General features: G+C 41.8%; 1 protein-coding gene across 3 annotated transcripts in view; it reads right to left on the bottom strand.

Annotated features, from left to right (window-relative positions):
• eml5 (EMAP like 5) overlaps window positions 1-27,434 on the bottom strand; it is a 119,861-nt gene extending 92,427 nt beyond the window's left edge. For all 3 annotated transcript variants that reach the window (XR_009825315.1, XM_062042075.1, XM_062042076.1), the window contains exon 1: window positions 26,937-27,434. Coding sequence is in view for 2 of the 3 variants with exons in the window: in XM_062042075.1 (XP_061898059.1) it covers window positions 26,937-27,133 (197 nt within the window). In the remaining variant the exon portion in view is untranslated. The remainder of the gene's footprint in view (window positions 1-26,936) is intronic.
• Window positions 27,435-27,725: the final 291 nt, after the last annotated feature.

Here is a 27,725-nt window from a genome sequence, read left to right as displayed (position 1 = left end):
GTGTGGGAAACACTGATATATATATACATATATATATATATATATATATATATATATATATATATATATATATATATATATATATATATATATATATATATATATATATATATATATATATATATATATATATATATATATATATATATATATATATATATAACCGCAACATGTAAGTGTAAAAAAAACAACGTTATGATTTGTAAATTTTCAGAATGTGCTTGTTCTATTTTTAAACAAAGAAAACAATCTGAAGTTGTCTTTATTTTTAAGTTATCGTGCCGTGATTTTACCAGTCCGGCCCACTTGGGAGTAGATTTTTCTTCATGTGGCCCCCTATCTAAAATGAGTTTGACACCCCTGGCCTATACCATTGTTGATACTGATACTTTTTACTTGTTTGTTATTATTTGATTTGTTGAATATGATTATACAGTAAGGAGAACAAAACACATGAAAAAGATTTTAGGCAAACAAAAAATGTTTTTATTATTTGTGAAATATACATACATATACAATATACCGGTACATATAATATATAATAAAAGTAAGGCTGCAACAATTAATCTGCTAAATTGATGAAGTCGATTACAAAAAAGCTTCTATTTACATTGTGTTTCTTTGAATAATTGTGTAAATAATAAACATGTATTAAATGTGGACCAGATGGAGTGCCCAGATCTTTAAAAAGCTTTTTCGCACGGCCGCTGCAAAGAGAACAATGGTGTGTGGGTGCCGTTTAAAAAAAAAAGTATTTTAATTTCTATTAATGCATACATGTTAAAAGTGCAATTTCAATATTGACAATGTGGATTTATTGGGGGAAAAAAGAATTAATGTTATGGCAAGCACCATTTTTTTTGGTTTATTTCAACTACTTTCCCTAAAATACGCACTGAGGCTATAAGGCAGGGGTCTCAAACTCAATTTACCTGGGGGCCACTGGTTGGCAAGTAGGGCTGTGAATCTTTGGGTGTCCCACGATTCGATTCAATATCGATTCTTGGGGTCACGGTTCAATTCAAAATCGATTTTTTTTCAATTCAACACGATTCTCGATTCAAAAACGTTTTTTCCCGATTCAAAAACGTTTTTTTCCCGATTCAAAACGATTCTCTATTCATTCAATACATAGGATTTCAGCAGGATCTACCCCAGTCTGCTGACATGCAAGCAGAGTAGTAGATGTTTGTAAAAAGCTCTTATAATTGTAAAGGACAATGTTTTATCAACTGATTGCAATAATGTAAATTTGTTTTAACTATTAAATGAACCAAAAATATGACTTATTTTATCTTTGTGAAAATATTGGACGCATTGTGTTGTCAAGTTCATGAGATGCGATGCAAGTGTAAGCCACTGTGACACTATTGTTCTTTTTAATTTTTTTTATAAATGTCTAATGATGATGTCAATGAGGGATTTTTAATCACTGCTATGTTGAAATTGTAACTAATATTGATACTGTTGTTGATAATATTAATTTTTGTTTCACTACTTTTGGTTTGTTCTGTGTCATGTTTGTGTCTCCTCTCAATTGCTCTGTTTATTGCAGTTCTGAGCGTTGCTGGGTCGGGTTTGGTTTTGGAATAGGATTGCATTGTTATGGTATTGCTGTGTATTGTTTTGTTGGATTGATTAATTTAAAAAAAAATTAAAAAATAAAAACTTTTTTTTTTTAAATAAATAAAAAAATAAAAAAATAGATTCCTTAAAATGAGAATCGATTCTGAATAGCACAACGTGAGAATCACGATTCGAATTTGAATCGATATTTTCCCACACCCCTATTGGCAAGTATGACGCTGTCAAGCGCCATTCATATAAAACTTGCAGGCCGCACTGACATTACATTTTCACATTAAGGTGCGGGCCACAAAATAACGTCTTGTGGTCCGCAATTGGCCCGCGGGCTGCGTGTCTGAGACCCCTGCTTTAAGGTGTGTTTTATCCGAATACTCGATTAATCCAACAAACTAATCGATGGTTTAGTCGAATACTAAAATACAGTAGCCCTAAATAACATACGTACATCGTAACAATATTAGAATATAATACCATGTAATACAATTATTACATATTGCATGATTTCAGACCTTGAAGCTTAAAGAATTTCATATGTATATTGCAGCTTTTTGTCTGAAAATGGTGATGTTTTGCTTAATTTTTTCCAATCATGTAGTTTTTTGGTTTAGTACTATTTCTACAATGTGCACTACAAAAATTACATTCCTACACTTTCGATACCCTTGCTTTCATAGCTCTTGGTTAGTGTATGGTTCGTTACGTGAAATAAGCAATGAGCAACCAAAACTCTCGTAGACTAACTTGGTGGCTTTCTTTGTCACAAGCAAATAATAGCAGATAAACAGGGATGGAGAATACTGCAGCAACAACAAAACACAGATATGTTTAAAGAATTAAGAGAACTAAAAATATTGATCTTATCACACTAGTTCCGATAATACCCTTGGTATCGGAATTATTGATACTTGTTTGAAAAATGGTTAACCTTTATTTACCCAGGAAATGAAAATGGATGGATGGATGGATGGATGGAAAGTTTCAATGAAATTAAGAATCTCTTTTGCAAGGAATTCCTGCCACAGTTGGCACTGGGAGCAAGGTGGGTGAAGTGTCTTGCCCAAGGACACAACAGCCGGTACTCGGATAGCGGAAGCGGAATACAGACCTGGAACTCTCTAGTTGCTGGCACGGCCGCTATACCATCTGAGCCCCATATTTGGATTGATCCGCTCACACATTCCCTACATTCTAATCAGACTGCTCTGCAGAATGTTATAAAGTAAGTCTATATTCAAGCAGCAAATCTGAGAAAATGTCAACGCTTAGCAGCATCAACTTTGTCAGTTTTCTTTCATTCAGTAAGACTGTAAGAGGTTAAACATCCTAGTAAAAAGGCTGATGGCCGCGTGACAAGATGGACTCGATCATCCACCATCTCTCCAGGTTCTTCACTTCTCCGTGGAACCTCTTACCCACCTGGCACAGTTTCTCAGCTAACCTTCCTACAAATTATGTAATCAGTTGCTAAAAATAACAATCTGACAAAGAGACGAGGTAATTGGAACACTTGGCGATACAGACAAAGCTGTGAAAGGTTAGTACCAAACCCAGAAAGATTTTATATGAATCAAGAGGAAATCAAGCTTTGCTGTCAATTTTCAAATATGATACAATACAATACATATACAATGTGTACAAGTGTATTGCAGTAATTCAACAGCTCTGAGGTTTGTCCTCACTATATAAGAAGTACTGTTTTCATTTTGAGGAAAAGTAGTAATTGGAGCCTCCATTACAAGGCTGTTGTAGTCTACTTTTGTGGTAGATGGCAATGGGAAAATTTGATTGAGCCTTGTGTCTGACATTTCAATAATGAATGCCTCTAAGCAAGGGGTTGGTCGCCCGGTGTACCGTCTGAGTAAGCAGAAAGAGCAGGAAGTGAAAATTTAGAGGTTCATACATGGCATAACTGATAACATTACTGTAGCTTCTAGCACAAATGTCTTAACTACTGCACAAGTTCAAAGTGAGAAACACTACTGAATTCAGGCTCTCCCTTCATATCACCTCCTTCTTCTCCGCTCATCCCCCTCTATACAATACAATACAATACCATTTATTCGGATCATGTTAAAAAAGTACAGCACAATAAACAGAACACATACACTTCACAATTTAACATGTCCAAAAAGGAATAGCAAGAAGCCAAGCGTATTTGATCCAACCACCGTCCCATATTAAGTGTCTGATATGTTATCAGGCATCGTTCTTCAACAGTTGTTCTTCTTCGTACTTAGTGTACAGCATATGCTCATACTGTTTTTTTAAACTGATCCATATGTGTCCATTGTTTAGGTTTGTTACTTAATAAATTCCATAGCTTAATTTTACATACAGATACACTTTGGGCATAATATACTAAAGGTTTGCATGTACTAAAACACTTGGAAACTTGATAGCACATGCAAAGTTGATCTACTAAACTTGTGCGCAGAGGACTGCGTCTCTTGCGTGAGCAGCATAAGGAGAGTAAACCACTTAGCGTGTCTGTCTTCATGAATATGTAGAATATATACTGATCATCAGAACACCCACAAAACTGGGAGGAGAAAATACAAATATGTTCCTTCAGCACATGCAATGTGATTTATTAAGGTTGATCAATGTGTCTAAAAAGTAAGCAAACTGACACATTTATACACACGGCTGTGAGAAAGGAAGTGCTTGCGCTGCAAAGACAGACGATGGACAGAGAATAACTGTGTTTTTTCCATGCCGTTTGTTTTTTCATTTAGGAAATATATTATAATATATCTCCTATACAAAAAAAAAATCTTTCAATATGCATTTTCTCGTGTTTGGCTTATCACCATTCATTCGCTGCTGTGCTGTGATGGGCCACCACCTCCCAGCAGAGCGTCAGATGCGCTAAAAATAGTTTCTATATTGCAGTAAAGGTCTTACAGATTATAGATGTGTGCTGCTAGTACACCATCAAACACAGTTTGGAGAGCTTAATAACACGAATGCAGAATGAGTATAATGCCATTCTACATTTCAAGGAACTTTGTTATCATACCAGCACACATGGGACGGCACCAAATTTTGTACCAATGACTACCACAAGAATGATAGTATGTACACTACCGTTCAAAAGTTTGGGGTCACATTGAAATGTCCTTATTTTTGAAGGAAAAGCACTGTACCTTTCAATGAAGATAACTTTAAACTAGTCTTAACTTTAAAGAAATACACTCTATACATTGCTAATGTGGTAAATGACTATTCTAGCTGCAAATGTCTGGTTTTTGGTGCAATATCTACATAGGTGTATAGAGGCCCATTTCCAGCAACTATCACTCCAGTGTTCTAATGGTACAATGTGTTTGCTCATTGGCTCAGAAGGCTAATTGATGATTAGAAAACCCTTGTGCAATCATGTTCACACATCTGAAAACAGTTTAGCTCGTTACAGAAGCTACAAAACTGACCTTCCTTTGAGCCGATTGAGTTTCTAGAGCATCACATTTGTGGGGTCAATTAAACGCTCAAAATGGCCAGAAAAAGAGAACTTTCGTCTGAAACTCGACAGTCTATTCTTGTTCTTAGAAATGAAGGCTATTCCACAAAATTGTTTGGGTGACCCCAAACTTTTGAACGGTAGTGTATATAATAATTTAAATAGGATATACATAGAGTAGGTGATAACTACCACAGGTTAATATGTATACGTATATGTGTTTTGCATAGTTTTTTATAATGTGAAACTATATTTGTTCTTTATGTTGTTTTGTGTTAATATTTTCAGGTGTCTCTAATGGATGTATTGAATTTACAATATCTTGAATTACATATGCTAATTGTTTTAATACGATGCAGAACTTTCGGAATGGATAACTCATTAAAACCAAGGTACCACCTTAAATCGATAACATAAGTAGTAAATGTTAATTCTAGGGATGTGCTGATCAATTGGCCATCAATTAGTATCGGATGATTTTCGTGAAAAAGTATGTGATCGCCATTACTAATTAATACATTTGAAAGGGAACTGCACTTTTTTTTAAATTTTGTCTATCATTCACAATCCTTATGTAAGACAAGGAGACATATGTTTGTCTTTTTTAAGTGCATTCTAAATAGTAAATAAATGCGATCAAAAGTCTGCTTACAATTGAGCCTATGGGAGCCACTCTATTCTGCCTGTAAAGCCCTTTCAAAACATCCAAACACCTCCATTTAGGTGTTATATACATATGGTAAGTACATATGTAATGTAGGAACAGGCACCTTTATAATAACATTTAATATTTATGTATTTTGATCATTTTAAACATACGCAGCACATTAATTTCAAAAACGCATCGCGACGTGAGCTTTTTCCTTCAACAACATCACTGATTACCACTCACTGCAGACTTCATGAGAGCCAACAAACATGATAAAACATCACTTGCTGTACAGTGTCTGCTGTTATTAGGATGCCTACTGCTAGACTCTTGCTATAGCCCCTTTTAAATGAAGAATGGCTCATAATCCTGGGGTGGAACCAAACGTCTTTTCAGGTCTTTCTTGCCATTTCCGGGTTTAAATTGGCTGTTAATGTGTACCAACTTGTTGGGTTATGTCCTTATCCTTCTACTATCAAGGTGAGAGACATGATTTATGATGTAGAATAAACTTTCACGAGTACCGAGGCGAGGAAGCAGCTCACCAGCTAATGATGTCATCGTAGCCACAAAATAGTTTTTACAGCCCTGCTATAAATAATTTGTCTGTGTTAGTGTTATAATAACAATATCACTGATACTTGGTTAATATTCAAGTCGCAATATGTAAACGGTATATTGCTGGGTGGGTATTTATAGGCAGAATACAAGACTTCCCATTGGATCCATTGTAAGCTAACTTTTATTTATGTTTATTTACGAGTTAGTATGCATTAAAAAAAAACATCCGTCAACGAGATTGTAAACAATAGGCAAAATTCCAAAAACGTGCAGTTCCCATTCAATCCCGATCACAAACGTCAATCCCCTATGGCTGATTTATTTATTTCAGTACCCCAGCTGACAAGCGGCTAGCAGCTATTTTTATTTGTTCCCATACACAGTGTGGATTAGCTCCCCTAAGCTAATAAAAATTATCTCCATTGCGGAAAATAAACTGCATTTCCAAGTGGCTTAAGTATCATTATCAAGTCACGAGAGGACGAGGCTAAACATGTTACACACCAAGAGTAAGCCAGGAAATAGCACACTAATAGCTAAGCTAATTGCAAAGCTAGCTTGAAACAACACCAACCAATAAGTGCTTTGTAAAGTTTAAAAAGGGGAGATGATTTAAAAATGGAGAGAATAATATTACAACAACTGTTGGTGTGTCAGCATTGTTGCAGCCAGAACAGGACATGTAAGGGCGAATTGAGCCAAAAATTGGTGGCGTCGATACCAAGGGTGGTATCAGTATATGATTGATACTAGAGTGATTAGATTGATATTATTATTTTCTCAAAAAACAATTTTTTGTTTTTGGTAATCTTTTCAAACACATGGAATAATTCCCTGGACACAGAAGGACTTACAGGGGAAAAAACAAAGGGTTTAAATGAGGACTAGTAGCAGTTTTTTTTTGTTTAGGTATGGTGTGCTATTGACTTTGTTTTGCTCAAACAATTGTATGTAATAAAATACAATAAGGAACTAGTTTAAATATTGTGTTGATATTGGTGAACTGTCAAGCTGTTTGCAACTTCCTAACAGTAACATTTTTCAAAGCAAAACAATTTACAAGAACACCACCGGCTGGCCTTTGTTACCATTAGTGGTTTAACAGAACACATTTGTTTGGCAATTGTCTATATTTTTCACAATTACACAGTTTATGTCCATCCATCCATCCATCTTCTTCCGCTTATCCGAGGTCGGGTCGCGGGGGCAGCAGCCTAAGCAGGGAAACCCAGACTTCCCTCTCCCCAGCCACTTCGTCCAGCTCCTCCCGGGGGATCCCAAGGCGTTCCCAGGCCAGCCGGGAGACATAGTCTTCCCAACGTGTCCTGGGTCTTCCCCGTGGCCTCCTACCGGTCGGACGTGCCCGAAACACCTCCCTAGGGAGGCGTTCGGGTGGCATCCTGACCAGATGCCCGAACCACCTCATCTGGCTCCTCTCCATGTGGAGGAGCAGCGGCTTTACTTTGAGCTCCTCCCGGATAGCAGAGCTTCTCACCCTATCTCTAAGGGAGATACCCGCCACCCGGCGGAGGAAACTCATTTCGGCCGCTTGTACCCGTGATCTTGTCCTTTCGGTCACAACCCAAAGCTCATGACCATAGGTGAGGATGGGAACGTAGATCGACCGGTAAATTGAGAGCTTTGCCTTCCGGCTCAGCTCCTTCTTCACCACAACGGATCGATACAGCGTCCGCATTACTGAAGACGCCGCACCGATCCGCCTGTCGATCTCACGATCCACTCTTCCCTCACTCGTGAAGAAGACTTCGAGGTACTTGAACTCCTCCACTTGGGGCAAGATCTCCTCCCCAACCCAGAGATGGCACTCCACCCTTTTCCGGGCGAGAACCATGGACTCGGACTTGGAGGTGCTGATTCTCATCCCAGTCGCTTCACACTCAGCTGCGAACCGATCCAGTGAGAGCTGAAGATCCTGGCCAGATGAAGCCATCAGGATCATATCATCTGCAAAAAGCAGAGACCTAATCCTGCAGCCACCAAACCAGATCCCCTCAACGCCTTGACTGCGCCTAGAAATTCTGTCCATAAAAGTTATGAACAGAATCGGTGACAAAGGGCAGCCTTGGCGGAGTCCAACCCTCACTGGAAACGTGTCCGACTTACTGCCGGCAATGCGGACCAAACTTTGGCACTGTTCATACAGGGAGCGGACCGCCACAATCACAATCACCTCCCTTGTGACATGTTCAAAGTTCTTCCGGAGGTGGGAATTGAAACTCTCTCTGACAGGAGACTCTGCCAGACGTTCCCAGCAAACCCTCACAATGCGTTTGGGCCTGCCAGGTCTGTCCGGCATTCTCCCCCACCATCGCAGCCAACTCACCACCAGGTGATGATCTGTAGAAAGCTCCGCCCCTCTCTTCACCCGAGTGTCCAAAACATGAGGCCGCAAATCCGACGACACAACTACAAAGTAGATCATGGAACTGCGGCCTAGGGTGTCCTGGTGCCAAGTGCACATATGGACACCCTTATGTTTGAACATGGTGTTCGTTTTGGACAATCTGTGACGGGCACAAAAGTCCAATAACAAAACACCGCTCGGGTTCAGATCCGGGCAGCCATTCTTCCCAATCACGCCTCTCCAGGTTTCACTGTCGCTGCCAACATGAGCATTGAAGACCCCCAGTAGAACAAGGGAATCACCCGGGGGAGCACTCTCAAGTACTCCCTCGAGTGAATCCAAAAAGGCTGGGTACTCTGAGCTGCGGTTTGGCGCGTAAGCGCAAACCACAGTCAGGACCCGTTCCCCACCCGAAGGCGAAGGGAAGCTACCCTCTCGTCCACCGGGTTGAACTCCAACATGCAGGCTCTGAGCCGGGGGGCAACAAGAATTGCCAACCCAGCCCGTCGCCTCTCACTGCCGGCAACGCCAGAGTGGAAGAGAGTCCATCCCCTCTCGAGAGAACTGGTTCCAGAGCCCTTGCTGTGCGTCGAAGTTCGTCCGACTATGTCTACCCGGAACTTCTCCACCTCACGCACTAGCTCAGGCTCCTTCCCCCCCAGCGAGGTGACGTTCCACGTCCCAAGAGCTAGCTTCTGTAGCCGAGGATCGGACCGCCAAGTGCCCTGCCTTCGGCTGCCGCCCAGCTCACATCGCACCCGACCTCTATGACTCCTGCTATGGGTGGTGAGCCCATTGGAGGGGGGACCCACGTTGCCTCTTCGGGCTGTGCCCGGCCGGGCACAGTTTAAAATAATTTGACCAGCCCAAAAAAAAAGGTTTGGTGTTTACGGCTGTCACTCCCCCGGTCTCATCAACACGTACATGCAGGGAGCGCGTGCGCATCTAAAAAAATAGCGCAAAGAAGCAATGAACAATTTGCAGTCATTCTGTGATGATAGAATATACAATCAATGACAGCTAACGCTAGCTACCCAAATTGCTATTATTAGCTAACGAAAGATAAAGTAATGCACGTGCATTTATTACGGACGTATTTAATTACGTAATTACGTATAAGAAGCCGTGAGAGGGCGGGATATACTGTGTAAAATACATTGGAAAGTTGGTGCCCTCTAGGCATCTGTGTAAATGTTGCAAACAGCCTCTTTAATACATGTGATCGGTACTAGTATCGGGCAATCTCACTCAGGCGATTGGTGTCGGCAGGATAAAACCTTGACTCCCTCTGCAATTGGATCAATGACTTCCTGACGGAACTAAGACAGCACGTGCGGCTGGGGAAGATTGTCTCGGACAGTCGAACCACGAACACTGGTACTCCTCAGGGCTGTGTACTTTCCCCCTGGCTCTTCTCCCTGTATACAAGCTACTGCACCTCCAGTCACCAATCCGTAAAAGCTGCTCAAGTTTGCGGACGACACTACCCTCATCAGGCTCATCTCGGATGGCAACGAGTCCGCCTACAGGAGAGAGGTGGACCGGCTGGCGTCCTAGTGCAGCCTCAACAACCTGGAGCTGAATGCCCAGAGAACAGTGGAGATGATTTTGGACTTAAGGAAAGTCACAGCTCCACCATCCCCCCTCACCCTGATTGACTCTCCCACCCACGTCTCCATCGTGGACTCCATCCGTTTCTTGGCCACCACCATCACCCAGGACCTCAAGTGGGAGCCGACCATCATCTCCCTCATCGAGAAGGCCCAGCAGAGGATGTACTTCCTGCAGTAGCTGAAGAAACTTAAGGTGCCGACCGAGATGCTGGTGCAGTTCTACTTAGCCATCATCGAGTCCATCGTCACCTCCTTTATCACCGTGTGGTTCCCCGGCGCCACAGTGCGGGACAAGTATAGACTGCAGCGCATCGTACGTGCTGCTGAGAAGGTGATTGGCTGCAAACTCCCATTCCTCCAGGACCTGTTATCCTCCAGGAACAGGAGGCGTGTGGGTTGGATCACAGCTGACTCTTCTCACCCTGGACACAAACTATTTTCCCCTCTCCCCTCAGGCAGGAGACTGCGGTCCATCGAGACCCACACCTCCCGCCACCTGAACAGTTTTTTCCCCCTCGGCCATCAGGCACATGAACAATAACAAGATCTGATAGCTCAGTTACAGGGCCCTGGGATGAGGTGGCGACTTGTCCAGGGTGTACCCCGCCTTCCGCCCGATTGTAGCCGAGATAGGCTCCAGCGCCCCCCGCCACCCCGAAGGGAATAAGCGGTAGAAAATGGATGGATGGATGGAGCTCAGTTACAGCTCATGTTATTCTATTCTGTGTTATATGTGTTTTATGTTGCATGATTGCACCAACTAAAATTCCTAGTTTGTGAACCCGTTCTCAAACAATGGCAATAAAAACTATTCTGATTCTGATTCTGATTCTGATCGGAACTTCCCAAGCTAATGCGAAAGACTGGTTTTGCCTTTTGCTATCACTATTCTTCACTTATTTTTACACTTGTATGACTGTTATAATAATTGGAATGTCCGTTTTAAAAATTCCCAGTACAGTTAATACTGGTTTAATGATTGCAGGTTTGACGTTTGGATTGATTACTTTGTTCTAAAATCTGATCAACTCAAGAGGTCAACGTATAGAACAGATTGCATTCGACTTTGGTTTTAGAACTATCAGGAAAGACATATTTTTGCAATAGCTTTGCATCTTCTGTTTGTTCATGTAATAGCTTGGAGAAACAAACACTCGCTGAGCCATGCGACAACAAAAGCCCTTGTTTCCCTGTAACTTATCTGAGCTAAAATGTCCCAATAAACACCACGTCAAACAGCCCGCGGCGTAACGTCACAGACTTCTTGTTTGATAATGGCTGTTTTTTTGCAGCTGTCTTTGATTTGCAGTATACTTGCTATACTATTGTACATCAATAATGCATCGATAAAAGAGCTGTTATTTTTTAAATCTTTTTTATATAAATGTTAACTCACGTGCATGAGGAGCAGATGTTTCTGTGCAAAGAATGCATAGAGTAGACCTACAGCCTGATGGAAACATGGCACCATCAACCGCAGTCACTTTTATTGATCAACTTTGGCACCATCAGTTTGTGACTACCAGCACAGTTGCAAAACACTGAGTCACATTCTTCAGCGGTAGTTGGCTGTATTTGGTTTTCACCTCCGTGTGATTTAAAAGCAGGACGGGATTAGACACTTTCTGGGGGTATATCTGGGATTTTTCCGGAGGTTTGACATTTTTAATCCAGGCGCCCAACAAACTTGATCTGAAACACCTGCCCATGCACTGGCTGCTTAAAAGTAAAAATAAAAAGTGAGTTTGGAGGACAGAATCGTGCGTTGTGCTCTGCTTTATTCACGGAAGATGTAATTTAATTTGATACAATGGGGTTTTCTTAACATTCCATGTACAGTTTGTCTCGGAAATTAAAGCAGTGTGCATGCTTCTTATTGGAAAGGGTGCCAAACAAGTATTACATACATAAAAATTGCCACAATATTTCAATCAAATCATACAAACAAATAATAAAGAAATAAAAAAACCAAAGGCAGCTTCCACTGGATACTTAACAATTTTGATTTCCATGAAAAGTTGAACCAAAAAAGAACAACCTCTCACTTCATTGTAATTAAGACATCATGGAATTGAAGTAAAATTATATCTGCAATGGCTGAATTGTGCTTTTGCCTATCGAGCAATATCATTTCATAATTTTAGACCTGCTGGATGACTTCAGGGGCTGATTGAATTTAATTCAATGTATGCGCATTGCTGTTTTCAGACTTTTTCTTTTTTAATTATGATATTTTTTTATGGACTGTATATTAAAAAAAATCTTGCAACATGCATTTTCTTACATCTTGAGCACACGCTAGCAGTTTGTGCCAGACTCTCTCATGAGCGCACCTTCAGCACGCTAAAAAAGTAGATCGCATTGAGGAACTGCTTGTAAAATGCTCAGAAAAAGTGGTACATGTCTGCTGCATGCATGATCAAATTAATGTACAGTAAATGGGTGTCTCCAAAGTGAAAATAAGTTGGTCTGCACTAGTTGTTATTGCACACCCAGTCTTAGTAGATCAAACGCAACATGCCAGTGGTGTGCCGTCAGGGCCAGCAAGGCCTTCTCTGCTGGCCCTGACATAACCAGAAATCATGATTATAATTAAAGATAAAATTATTTTTTTATTTACTTTCCCTAAATATTTAAAATTATATATATTCTCTTCAAATCATATTATGCTCGTTCCAGTGCTCTTGTTTTTAGTTTTAGTTTATATCCAATCAGAATTCAGCTAGCTTATGTTGCTGTGCACTGTCATTGAACGGGGACTTACAGTGATAGACAGTTGCGATAGCCAATCAGATCACTAGTTGTTGTCAGTAAGGCCTTCTAGCTGGCCTGACATTGAACGTGACATTTACGCGCCCTGTGATTGGATATTCATCGGGACCGTTAGCGGATAAATTAGAGAACACATACAGTTGAGAGACAGTTGCGATAACCAATCAGATCACAAGTTGTTGACAGTAGGTGTTCTGTTACAACTAAAAGTTGTAAACTCTTGTTGTTAAAGTGTGTCATGCTTGTCATTTAATTAACATGTTACATGTGTATTTGTCGCCATCATGTGGTCAGGGCAGTTAATATATCTTTGAGAAGTGTGTACTTTGAATCAAACTTTATTGACCAGAAGTTGCATAAGCCAAGCAGGGAAATGTACAGTATATGTTTTAATTGCTGATGCGTTTTAATTGATTTTTGAATGCACCAGAAAATAACCCGTTTTGTACACTGTTTATGTGTTTCAATGCGCAGTAGGGTGTAAATGTGTTCCTGTATAGTATTTATCCAGCAATGGTCATGTGGTGACATCAATTATGGTATTTAGAGAGGTAATCATTGAAGTCGGAGATCAGTGAAGACCTGGGTGGGAAACGCACGGCCCGCCACTGCAACACACGCACTAATAGTACACCCAATTTTATAATTAGCACACATCCATCCATCCATTTTCTACCGCTTGTCCATCTCACGGTCACGGGGGGTGCTGGAGCCTATCTCAGCTGCATTCGGGCAGAAGGCGGGGTACACCCTGGACAAGTCGCCAGCTCATCGTAGGGCCAACACGGATAGACAGACAGACAACATTCACACTCACATTCAATATAGTGTTGCCAATCAACCTATCCCCAGGTGCATGTCTTTGGAGGTGGGAGGAAGCTGGAGTACCCGGGGGGAACCCACGCAGTCACGGGTAGAACATGCAAACTCCACACAGAAAGACCCCAAGCCTGGGGATTGAACTCAGGACCTTCTTATTGTGAGGCACACTAACTAATCCCTGTATCACTGTGCTGCCCAGCACACTGTTGAGCTTGTGGTATTTGAAACTTAGTAAATCAGGGCCTAACAGTACTGTTGTACTACTGGAAACAAAGCCATAAATAAGCAACCCAAGGTTTAGAGTTATACTATATGCATGAGAGAAGATTCAGATTAGAGTAGAGAAAAAGTCAATTATTTCTTGTGACGTGATGACGCATGCCTGGGCTGTGCTGAGTTGCAGCAATTGCACAAAGTCCATGGAAACACGCGGCATCTTTTAGTAACTGGGCGTTTTTTGTACTCACATCTTTGATGGAGTAACTGGTCTGGGCTTTTTTATACAACTGTAAATACCATCAGCATCTAGTTATCCATGTATTGATACTTTCAGACTATCTAACAGAAAGGAATGGTATACAGTATATAAAAGTCTGCATTCATGAGATGAAGGGACCGCATACAGAAAGCTTTGTGTTATAGGTGACAAAGCAAATTAGTATATCAAAAATTCCATCCATCCATCCATTTTCTTCCGCTTGTTCCTTTCGGGATCGCGGGAGGTGCTGGAGCCTATCCTAGCTGCCCTTGGGCGAAAGGCAGGGTACACCCGGGACAAGTCGCCACCTCATCGCAGGGCCAACACAGATATATATCTCATTAATAATTTATTTTATTTTTTTACTATATGCCAAGCAAGCTGTAGGCCGAATTTTGGACACGCCTGTCTTATACTATGGTATTTAAAGAAACAGTTGCAGAAATTTAACCATCTCGTACAACTTTTATTTTTCCAATTCACCATAATTTCCTCTTGCCTCCCTGCCTCTGCAAATTCACAAGTTTCAGGCAGTCAGCACCCATGTGAGCCGCTTCGCCCACAAGGCAGCAAGCGTTTGGTATCGCTATAGTCCAATGAATAATGAAGCAGGAGCCCAGCTGAGCATCGACACAGTATATAAAGCTAGTTATCTCCAGGCCAACACGCGCACACATGTCAACACAAGCACTGGATCGTTGGACACTTGTCATTGTCGCGTGGCGTGCTGGGTAACTCTGGATTATCAACATCATCATACTTAATTATCTTCCTTTGATCAGAAAGATGGTGCCTCTTGTTTGATGAGCTTCCAGGACCCAAACAGAGCTTCAAAGTGCTAGTGCTACTGCAAAAGTAAGCATTAAGCACTCAATTTAAAATATGGTATAACTCATTTGTTTTCATAACATTTTTGGATTAAATTATTTAATTTATTTCATTATTTTTAATAATAATACAGTCTATATACAGTATCTGTTATCAACAGGCACGTGCCGGTTGATCGGCCACTGATCAGTATCTGCCAATTTTCGTAAAAAGGTATGTGATTGCCATTAGCTAGCAGTTAATTATGTGTTTCCATACGCAGTGTGGAGTCCCTCTTCATGATAGTCACCTACATTACGGCAAATAAATTGCATTTCTTTTCTTACGTTTTCTTAAGTATCACTGAAGGACAAGACTGAACATGTTACATAGAGAGGAAGGGAATAAGGATCAAGGTTACATATTGTGTTGATATTGTTAAACTAAAATGTCGATAGCGTGAACAATGAATGAAACCATGAATAAAATAAAAAAATCCAGTTAATAATGATTGGTGTCAGTATTGGTATCGGCCGAGCTCACTCATGGATGATCGATATCGGAATCTGCAGCAGAAAACCCTGATCGGAACATCCCTAGTTATTAGTCATGTTATTTCGCTCTCTGATGGAAAAGACTGATGCCAAGTTTCGACATCTGTTAAATATCCTTGTTAAATCATTAAAGTATGACATCTATCTATCTATCTATCTATCTATCTATCTATCTATCTATCTATCTATCTATCTATCTATCTATCTATCTATCTATCTATCTATCTATCTATCTATCTATCTATCTATCTATCTACCGTATTTCCTTGAATTGGCGCAGGGAATATAGTATTCGCACGTCTAGAATTACTGCCGGGTCAAACTCGTTTCTCAAAATAATTAACGCATGCTTGGCCTTATCGCCGGTTTATTATTGAAGCTGGATCAAATTCGTTTCGCAAAATATTAATTTTATTATCGCATGTCTATAATTTTCGCCGGGTCAAACTCGTTTTGCAAAATATTTAGCATATAGCCAGAACTTCCACCGGGTCAAATTCGTTACGTCACGAGTGACGCATTTGTCCTCATTTTCAAAATGGAGGAAGCTGCTTTCAGTAGTTTACAATCGCACAAAGGAAAAAAGATAAAGAGCTTTTCAGTAGGATTTAAGTCCAAGCTATTGAATACCGTACAGTATGCTAAAAAGAACAGTAAGCGGCTATGTTTTATTAATATACCGTAGCTGGGTGTGTGAAATACTGTATAAGTCATTAAAACTCCAGCCTCCTGGTGGTAGAGGCGCTGCCGCGCTAGTGATCCTTCTTGCGAACTTCCGGTACTGCAAGAAGAAGTGAACACACGCAGCAAGAGATTTATTTTTTTCCCTCTGCCTGAACTTTTAACCAATGGAGGATTACATATCTAAAATAAAACAGTTTTCTAAACTGGACTTTCAATCGAAGCAGGAGGTAATAATTAAAGGAATATCTCCATCGAAACAGAGACTTTAAAACTGAAGAAAGAAAATAAGGAAGACTTCTATAAACAAGTTATCGATGCTTTTGGTCAGAAGGAGCTGCAAATGACTCCATTTATAAGTACAAGGTAAGACCATAATAACGTTTTTTTTTAATTAAATGTGCTTTTCATGATGGTATGCTTACATCACACTCAAAGCGCACGCCTAAATTTTATGGATTCCTTTTGGTAAACGCCGGAGTGAGAAGAGGTTTTAAAATAATTACCCGCATGCACGGCCATCCCGCCGGTTTCCCGGTAAACGCAGGAGTGACAGGAGGTTTTAAAATTAATTAACGCCCCTGCGGCTATTCAAGGAAATACGGTATCTATCTATCTATCTATCTATCTATCTATCTGTCCATCTACCGTGTATATATAGCCTCAGTGTTTGACCACAGAGCTCCCCAGGTACCATTAAATATAGCACGCTGTTAAAATAAGTTGTTTCAGTTCATGAAAAATATTTAATTAAACTGTTTAATTCCCCTTATGTTTTTTTTTTTTATTTCAATGAAGTACATAGATCATTAGACAACATTTGTGATAATGCGATAAACAGTAATAATAATAATAACATGCAGTAAAACTTCAATGTTAAGTATTATCGTTTTAAATTTAAATAAATAATCAAAAAACCGTGATTTATAACTGCACTGCAAACAGATAAAATCCTAAAACACTTATCAGTGAAGATGAAACACAAAACATGCAAAATAGTAGGTTTTATACTGTGTCAATTTATTTTAGTTATTTAAAAAAATAACTTGGTTAAAAGATTTCAGAGTGTGCATTAGTTCTATTTGAGCACATTCCGCTCACACCGGTGAAATGAATGATGAATGATAGGTGGTGGTCGGAGGGGCCGTAGGCGCAAATTGCAGCCACGCTTCTGTCAGTCTACCCCAGGGCAGCTGTGGCTACGTGAGTAGCTTACCACCACCAGGTGTGAATGATTGATGGGTTCAGAAAAACATGTAAAGCGACTTTGGGTACTTAGAAAAGCGCTATATAAATCCCAGGTGTTATTATTATTATTCAACAATACCGCGATAATAATGATAACCGTGATCATTTTGGTCACAATAACCATGATATGAAATTTGGACACTGCAGGTAAAGTTTCCTATATTCCTGTTATTTCCTTTAAGGGGAATATACCGGCCGGTGTCCCACCTTCCGTTTATCTCGAAAATCCTCGAAAAAATTGTCGCACAGCAGCTAAATGAACACTTAGCATCTAACAATCTCTGTGAACCTTTTCAATCCGTTTTTTTTTTTTTTTTCCCCCAAGATGGCGGCGCTTCATGGCGGCAGCTTCTTGCGAGCGCTCCTGGAAGTGTAGACCGATTTGGCAAAAATACCCCTCAATTCAGTCAATTTCATGGCTGGCTCACAGTGTGTTCACTCTGTGATCACTTACGACTGACTTACGATTCTGGATGTGGAGAGATCGGGCCATTTTGGGCTGAAAGATGCGTGTACGGTGGACCTACTCGCTAGCTTGGGAATTCTTCGCGAGCTACATCCAGCAGTGGCCTTTGAAGCAGCGGCGTCCACTACCAGCGGAGACCGCCAACGAAAGAGACGTAAGCGGTGCGCTCGGAAGCAGAAGGGGGGTGTCGGGCGGGGCTAACAACAAAGCTAAAGGCGTTGTTGTTAGCGGGGCTAACGAAAAAGCTAAATGCTAATCCACAAAGAAGCGCTAATAAGGAGTCTGTTAAGCTAGAACTAGCCAGCGCCAGGCTGGATAATCCCTGCACACATAGCAATTCTCTTAGAATAATATACAACTCACATAATGTTTTTTCTGCGTCAGAGGTGGACATGCATTTTACTGAGGTGGCAAACAATCTAAAAATTCCTGTCATATCAATTCCTAGATATGGTCGAAATTATTTAAAGTGCACTACGCATAATAAAAGTAACATTATTAATATTGCTACTACGGATACTTTCAACAAAAACTCCTCAAAACAGCCCACCACCTATAATATGGGCTTTTTAAACATAAGGTCATTGTCTTCCAAAACGTTATTAGTTAATGAAGTCATTAGAGACAACAATCTTGATGTCGTTGGTCTAGCCGAGACCTGGCTCAAACCAGACTAATTTTTTGCGCTGGGTGAGGCGTCTCCTCCTGGCTATACGGGAACGCATATTGCCCGTCCCATTAAAAGGGGAGGGGGTGTTGCACTAATATACAACAAAAACTTTAGCCTTACCTCGGACCTAAATAATAAATATAACTCGTTTGAGGTGCTTACTGTGAGGTTTGTCACACCGCTGCCTCTGCACCTGGCTGTCATCTACCGCCCCCCAGGGCCCTATTCGGACTTTATCAATGAATTTTCAGAGTTCGTTGCTGATCTAGTGACGCACGCCGACAATATAATCATAATGGGAGACTTTAACATCCATATGAATACCCCATCGGACCCTCCATGCGTGGCGCTCCAGACTATAATTGATAGCTGTGGTCTTACACAAATAATAAATGAATCCACGCATCGCAATGGTAATACGATAGATCTAGTGCTCGTCAGGGGTGTCACCACCTCCAAAGTTACGATACTCCCGTACACTAAAGTAATGTCCGATCATTACCTTATAAAATTCGAAGTTCTGACTCATTGTCAACAAACTAATAATAATAATACTAACTACTATAGCAGCCGCAACATTAATGCTGCCACAACGACGAATCTTACTGACCTACTGCCTTCGGTAATGGCACCATTCCCAAATTATGTGGGCTCTATTGATAACCTCACTAACAACTTTAACGACGCCCTGCGCGACACCATTGATAGTGTAGCACCGATAAAGCTAAAAAGGGCCCCTAAAAGGCGTACCCCATGGTTTACAGAAGAAACTAAAGCCCAGAAATTATCATGTAGAAAGCTGGAACGCAAATGGCGTGCGACTAAACTTGAGGTTTTCCATCAAGCATGGAGTGATAGTTTAATAACTTATAAACGCATGCTTACCTCAGCTAAAGCTAAATATTACTCAAATCTCATCCACCTCAACAAAAATGATCCTAAATTTTTGTTTAGTACAGTAGCATCGCTAACCCAACAAGGGACTCCTCCCAGTAGCTCCACCCACTCAGCAGATGACTTTATGAATTTCTTTAATAAGAAAATGGAAGTAATTAGAAAAGAGATTAAAGACAATGCATCTCAGCTACAACTGGGTTCTATTAACACAGATACGACTGTTTGTACGACGGACACTGCCCTCCAAAATAGTTTCTCCCTCTTTGATGAAATAACATTGGAGGAATTGTTAAAATGTGTAAATGGGACAAAACAAACAACATGTTTACTTGACCCAATTCCTGGGAAACTTATCAAGGAGCTTTTTGTTTTATTAGGTCCATCAGTGTTAAATATTATAAACTTATCACTTTCCACTGGTACTGTTCCCCTAGCATTCAAAAAAGCGGTTATTCATCCTCTACTCAAAAGACCTAACCTCGATCCTGACCTCATGGTGAACTACCGGCCGGTGTCCCACCTTCCGTTTATCTCGAAAATCCTCGAAAAAATTGTCGCACAGCAGCTAAATGAACACTTAGCGTCTAACAATCTCTGTGAACCTTTTCAATCCGGTTTCAGGGCAAATCACTCTACGGAGACAGCCCTCGCAAAAATGACTAATGATCTATTGCTAACGATGGATTCTGATGCGTCATCTATGTTGCTGCTTCTTGATCTTAGCGCCGCTTTCGATACTGTTGATCATAATATTTTATTAGAGCGTATCAAAACGCGTATTGGGATGTCAGACTTAGCCTTGTCTTGGTTTAACTCTTATCTTACTGACAGGATGCAGTGTGTCTCCCATAACAATGTGACCTCGGACTATGTTAAGGTAACGTGCGGAGTTCCCCAGGGTTCGGTTCTTGGCCCAGCACTCTTTAGTATTTACATGCTGCCGCTAGGTGACATCATACGCAAATACGGTGTTAGCTTTCACTGTTATGCTGATGACACCCAACTCTACATGCCCCTAAAGCTGACCAACACGCCGGATTGTAATCAGCTGGAGGCGTGTCTTAATGAAATTAAACAATGGATGTCCGCTAGGTGACATCATACGCAAATACGGTGTTAGATTTCACTGTTATGCTGATGACACCCAACTCTACATGCCCCTAAAGCTGACCAACACGCCGGATTGTAATCAGCTGGAGGCGTGTCTTAATGAAATTAAACAATGGATGTCCGCTAACTTTTTGCAACTCAACGCTAAGAAAACGGAAATGCTGATTATCGGTCCTGCTCAACACCGACATCTATTTAATAATACCACCTTAACATTTGACAACCAAACAATTAAACAAGGCGACTCGGTAAAGAATCTAGGTATTATCTTCGACCCAACTCTCTCGTTTGAGTCACACATTAAGAGTGTTACTAAAACGGCCTTCTTTCATCTCCGTAATATCGCTAAAATTTGTTCCATTTTGTCCACAAGCGATGCTGAGATCATTATCCATGCGTTCGTTACATCTCGTCTCGATTACTGTAACGTTTTATTTTCGGGCCTCTGTATGTCTAGCATTAAAAGATTACAGATGGTACAAAATGCGGCTGCTAGACTTTTGACAAAAACAAGAAAGTTTGATCATATTACGCCTATACTTGCTCACTTGCACTGGCTTCCTGTGCACCTAAGATGCGACTTTAAGGTTTTACTACTTACGTATAAAATACTACACGGTCAAGCTCCTGCCTATCTTGCCGATTGTATTGTACCATATGTCCCGGCAAGAAATCTGCGTTCAAAGAACTTCGGCTTATTAGTGATTCCCAGAGCCCAAAAAAAGTCTGCGGGCTATAGAGCGTTTTCTATTCGGGCTCCAGTACTCTGGAATGCCCTCCCGGTAAAAGTTAGAGATGCTACCTAAGTAGAAGCATTTAAGTCTCATCTTAAAACTCATTTGTATACTCTAGCCTTTAAATAGACTCCCTTTTTAGACCAGTTGATCTGCCGTTTCTTTTCTTTTCTTTTCTACTCTGCTCCGGGGTGGACCGCTAGCCTGTTCATCGGATGGGGACATCTCTACGCTGCTGACCCGTCTCCGCTCGGGATGGTTCCTGCTGGCCCCACCATGGAATGGACTTTCGCTGATGTGTTGGACTTTCACAATATTATGTCAGACCCACTCGACATCCATTGCTTTCGGTCTCCCCTAGAGGGGGGGGGGGGGGGGGGGGGGGGGGGGGGGTTACCCACATATGCGGTCCTCTCCAAGGTTTCTCATAGTCATTCACATTGACGTCCCACTGGGGTGAGTTTTCCTTGCCCGTATGTGGGCTCTGTACCGAGGATGTCGTTGTGGCTTGTACAGCCCATTGAGACACTTGTGATTTAGGGCTATATAAATAAACATTGATTGATTGATTGATTGATTGAATTAGGTATAAATGAATTATGGATACAAACAAGCAATTAAACAAAAATGAATTGCCAATGCATTCAGATTGTATTTGAATAAAGTGCAACCAACACATAAGGTTGAATTAACAAGAGGAAACCTTTTCTGCTCTCATGTTAAAAGTACGGTAACCTACATTTAAAGGCCTACTGAAATGAAATGTTTTTATTCAAACGGGGATAGCAGATCCATTCTATGTGTCATACTTGATCATTTCGCGATAATGCCATATTTTTGCTGAAAGGATTTAGTAGAGATTCTAGAGAACAACGACGATAAAGATCGCAACTTTTGGTATCTGATAAAAAAAAGCCTTGCCGCTACCGGAAGTAGCGTGACGTAGTCAATTGAAAGGCTCCTCACATTTTCCTATTGTTTTCAACGCAGCTCGAGCGATTTGGACCGAGAAAGCAACGATTACCTCATTAATTTGAGCGAGGATGAAAGATTCGTGGATGAGGAACGTTCGAGTGAAGTACTAGAATGCAGTGCAAGACATATCTTTTTTCGCTCTGACCGTAACTTAGGTACAAGCTGGCTCATTGGATTCCACACTCTCTCCTTTTTCTATTGTGGATCATGGATTTGTATTTCAAACCACCTCGGATACTATATCCTCTTGAAAATGAGAGTCGAGAACGCGAAATGGACATTCACAGTGACTTTTATCTCCACGACAATACATCGACGAAACACTTTAGCTACGGAGCTAACGTGATAGCATCGTGCTTAACTGCATATAGAAACAAAATAAATAAATCCCTGACTGGAAGGATAGACAGAAGATCAACAATACTATTAAACCAGGGACATGTAAATACACGGTTAATACTTTCCAGCCTGGCGAAGGTTGACAATGCTGTTGCTAACGACGCCATTGAAGCTAACTTAGCAACCGGACACCACAGAGCTATGCTAAAAACATTAGCTATCCACCTACGCCAGCCAGCCCTCATCTGCTCATCAACACCCGTGCTCACCTGCGTTCCAGCGATCAACGGTGCGACGAAGGACTTCACCCGATCACAGATGCGGTCGGCGAGACGGAGGAAGTTAAGGTGAGTTCGGCGGCTAACCATCTCTGTCTTCCTGGTTGTGTTGCTTTAGTCCGCCGCTAATACACTGATCCCACCTACAACTTTCTTCTCTGCAGTCTCCATTGTTCATTAAACAAATTGCAAAAGATTCAAGAAAACAGAGCTTTTTTGTAATGTATTCAATGGGGTACCAATACTTCCGCATCAACTGATTGCGTCACGCGCATACGTCATCATATCTAGACGTTTTCAACCGTTTTAATAAACAACTACTGTGGCCAAGAAAAGTCACAATAAATGCAAATGCTCCAACACAACAACATAAAGCCACAACTAGGGCTGCAACAACTAATAGATTAAATCGATTAAAATCGATTATAAAAATAGTTGGCGATTAATATAGTCATCGATTCGTTGGATCTATGCTATGCGCATGCGCAGAGGCTACTTTTTAAAAAAAAATTATAAACCTTTATTTATAAACTGCAACATTTACAAACAGCTGAGAAACAATAATCAAAATAAGTATGGTGCTAGTATGGTGCCAGTATGCTGTTTTTTTTCAATAAAATACTGGAAAGGATAGAAATGTAGTTTGTCTCTTTTATCCGATTATTAATCGATCAATCGAAGTAATAATCGACAGATTAATCGATTATCAAATTAGTTGTTAGTTGCAGCCCTCGCCACAACAACAACTATAAGCTAATACACAATAATATAAAGACGTAACGGGGGATCCTGAGGCGTTTCCAGACCAGCCGGGAGACATAGTCTCCCCAACGTTTCCTGGGTCTTCCCTGTGGCCTCCCACTGGTTGGACGTGCCCTAAACACCTCCCCAAGGAGGCGTCCGGGGGGCATACTGACCAGATGCCCGAACCGCCTCATCTGGCACCTCTCCTTGTGGAGGAGCAGCGGATTTACTTTGAGCTCCTCCCGGATGACAGAGCTTCTCACCCTATCTCTAAGGGAGAGCCCCGCCACCTGACGAAGGAATCTCATTTCGGCTGCTTGTACCCGTGATCTTGTCTTTCGGTCATAACCCAAAGCTCATGACCGTAGGTGAAAATGGGAACGTAGATTGACCGGTAAATTGAGAGCTTTGCCTTCCGGCTCAGCTCCTTCTTCACTACAACAAATCGATACAGGGTCCGCATTACTGCATACGCCGCACCAATCAGCCTGTCAATCTCACGATCCACTCTTCCCTCACTCGTTAACAAGACCCTGAGGTACTTGAACTCCTCTACTAGGGGCAAGATCTCCTCCCCAACCCAGAGATGGCACTCCACCCTTTTCCGGGCGAGAACCATGGACTCGGACTTGGAGGTGCTGATTCTCATTCAAGTAGCTTCACACTCGACTCCGAACTGATCCAGGGAGAGCTGAAGATCCTGGCCAGATGAATACACCTGAATAGACCTTACCGGGAAGGTTCAGGAGTGTGATCTCACGATATTTGGAACACATCCTACGGTTCCCCTTCTTAAAGAGAGGAACCACCACCCGGGTCAACCAATTCAGACGTACTGCCCCCAATGTCCACGCAATGGTGCAGAGTCTTGTCAACTAAGACAACCCCACAGCATTCAGAGCCTTAAGGAACTCTGGGCAGATCTCATCCAACCCCGGGGCTCTGCTACAGAGGAGCTTTTTTAACTACCTCTGCAACCTCAGCCCCCAGAAATATGAGAGCCCACCGCCGATTCCCCAGGCACTGCTCCCTCTTAGGAAGATGTGTAGGTGGGATTGAGAAGGTCTTCGAAGTATTTTTTCCACCGATCCAGAATGTCCTGAGTCAAGGTCAGCAGCACACCTACCCCACCATACACAATGTTGACAGTGCACTGCTTCCCCCAACTGAGGCGGCAGATGGTGGTCCAGAATCGCTTCAAAGCTGCCCAGAAGTCGTTTTCCATTGCTTGGCCGAACTCTTACTATTCCAGAGTTTTTGCCTCTGCGACTGCCAAAGCCGGCGCCGCTTAGCCTGTCAATACCTGTCTGCTGCCTCCGGGGTCTCATGAGCCAAAAGGACCCGATAGGACTCCTTCTTCAGCTTGACGGCATCTGGTATTACTGCCACGACAGGAACCAACCACCTTGCGGCCACAGCTGCGATCAGCCGGCTTGACAATAGAGATACGGAACATGGTCCACTCAAACTCAATGTCCAGCGTCTCCCTCGTGACATGTTCAAAATTCCTCTGGAGGTGGGAACTGAAACACTCTCAGAGAGGAGACTCTGCTAGACGTTCCCAGCAGACCCTCACAATGCGTTTGGACCTGCCAGGTCTGACTCATTAAAAGGATAAACAAAGCAACAAAGTATCCGTCCATCCATTTTCTAGCGCTTGTCCCGTTCGGGGTCGCGGGGGGTGCTGGAGCCTATCTCAGCTGCATTCGGGCGGTAGGCGGGGTACACCCTGGACAAGTCGCCACCTCATCGCAGGGCCAACACAGATAGACAGACAACATTCACACTCATATTCACACACTAGGGCCAATTTTTTGTTGCCAATCAACCTATCCCCAGGTGCATGTCTTTGGAGGTGGGAGGAAGCCGGAGTAGCCGGAGGGAACCCACAGACCTTCGTATTGTGAGGCACATGCACTAGCCCCTGTTCCACCGTGCTGCCCACAACAGAATGTTTTATTTTTTTATTTTCTATAAGCCGCTACTTTTTTCCCACGCTTTAAATACTGCGCCGTATACAATGCTGTAGCTAATTTATGGATTTTCTGGGTTCAAAAGCTTCACATGCCGCCAATAAATTTAGCCTTGTCACATCAGACCAATTAAATTTGCGAACAGGTCACGGTGAACAAATGATATTGTTCGCATTAAATCTATGGACTCACCCTTGTCATTAAGACTAAACGACAAAAGGCACACGACACAGCCCCAGAGCAAAGACGATCGACCCTGCTATCAAAAAATTGAACAGCCGCAAGGAACGGAAATCCACCACCACTAACAGGCCAGACCAGGAGAAGAGGAGAAGGACAAAGGCCGTGCCCAACGACCTCTCCGGTAGGCTACTGTATGCCATGTTTATCATAAACCGTGTTTAACACATATATTTTATGTTTTAATGGGTACACCTACAATATACAGTAACTGCAAAATAAAATTTGTCCAAAAATTAGGTGTGTGTGGCTTATATTTAGGTGTGTTCTGTAGCCCGGAAATTACGATAATCAATGAATTGTTGCCACCCTATACCTGACAATGTAAACCATTATGATTATGTCATGCTATATTTTCCATACCTGCCTATGCATCTCTATCACTCAAAAGCTGTTCAGCTAAATTAGATTTTTTTTTTACACTAATGTAATAATGTTGCATTGACAAACAAAATACATTCAACAACGTTGGACAGACTGACAAGAACAGATTCATGTTTATTGTAATGTAATGCTAAAATAAAGATTCATACTTACTTCTTACATCTGTACGTAGGATCTATATGTATTAATCTATCAATCAAATACCACATTGTCATTTCCATTATCTAACATTACAACTCCCGGAGAGAATCCTGGGTTTATTGATCATTATAGATCCAATTAACACCAATTGAATATGTATATATATTGACAGTGAATGGTGTTGAGCTGAAGTGTCCTTGAGCAAAAAGCTCTGGAGCCTCCCCTCCACCACCCACCCACCCACACGCCAGCCCATGGCATGCTGCTGTGTGCGCCATGTAAGCCCCCTATGGAGGACTCCAATACACAGGATCACGTAACACAAGGAGACGCTGTCCAGGGTGCTCAAAGCAACTCTTTGTGTTGACTCGTGTAATTTGCACTGTACCTGATGATGTCATCGTTGTGGCCCAAGTAGAATTTCTGCTTGTGCTCTCGGGTGTTGTACACCACTCCCACGCCAGCCACGAAGTAGACGATCTCCTTGGCGGCGGTGTAGTAGAGGTTGTTGCGGCACTGGTGTCCCCGGTATCCGTACACCCACTCCAGTCTCAGGTGGCAGTTGGGAGCAGTTCTGTCAGCCATGTCTCACGGCGGTCGCTGTCACGGACTCAAACAATTTCATTAAACGCGGGGGATCTAATTTAACACCGTGGGTGCCGTCAATTCCGCGGTGTTTTTACCAGAGTGCAAATTAAACTAGACATGTTTTAAGATGGCTGTGAACTAATAGTCCGTCAACCCTGAGCGAAAGCACTCTATTTCTACACTAAGAGCAGTTTCGGAAGCCAAGTCGTCGGTAGTGGCAGTGGTCTCATAATTGTACAGCTCCGTGTGGGTCCTCTCCGACACAGGTCAAAGCTCCCGTCAAATCCTACAACCAAGATGGAGCTGCGCTGTTATTCCACAAGCTCCACCCACACCGATGACGGGCAGACTTCTAGGCCAATCAGAGTCTGGATGACCATTCATAAGGCAAAAAAGCCGGAAAAGCCCAATGTTGTAGAAAGTTCTGGTTCAACTTTTAAAGAAATACAATTTAAAATTATTAATGGCATATACCCTTCAAATATTTTTTTTTAAATTTAAATTTAACATGGAGGTTGTTGGCTGTTATATATGTGGAGCTGTACTAGAGGATGTCAATCATCGTTTTGTGGAATGGGAGAGTGTACAT

This window comes from Entelurus aequoreus, linkage group LG03, assembly GCF_033978785.1.
Source record: "Entelurus aequoreus isolate RoL-2023_Sb linkage group LG03, RoL_Eaeq_v1.1, whole genome shotgun sequence".
Taxonomy (NCBI): Eukaryota; Metazoa; Chordata; class Actinopteri; order Syngnathiformes; family Syngnathidae; genus Entelurus; species Entelurus aequoreus.
Note: the sequence above shows the minus strand (reverse complement) of the source record. Positions and strands in the feature narration are given on the sequence as shown.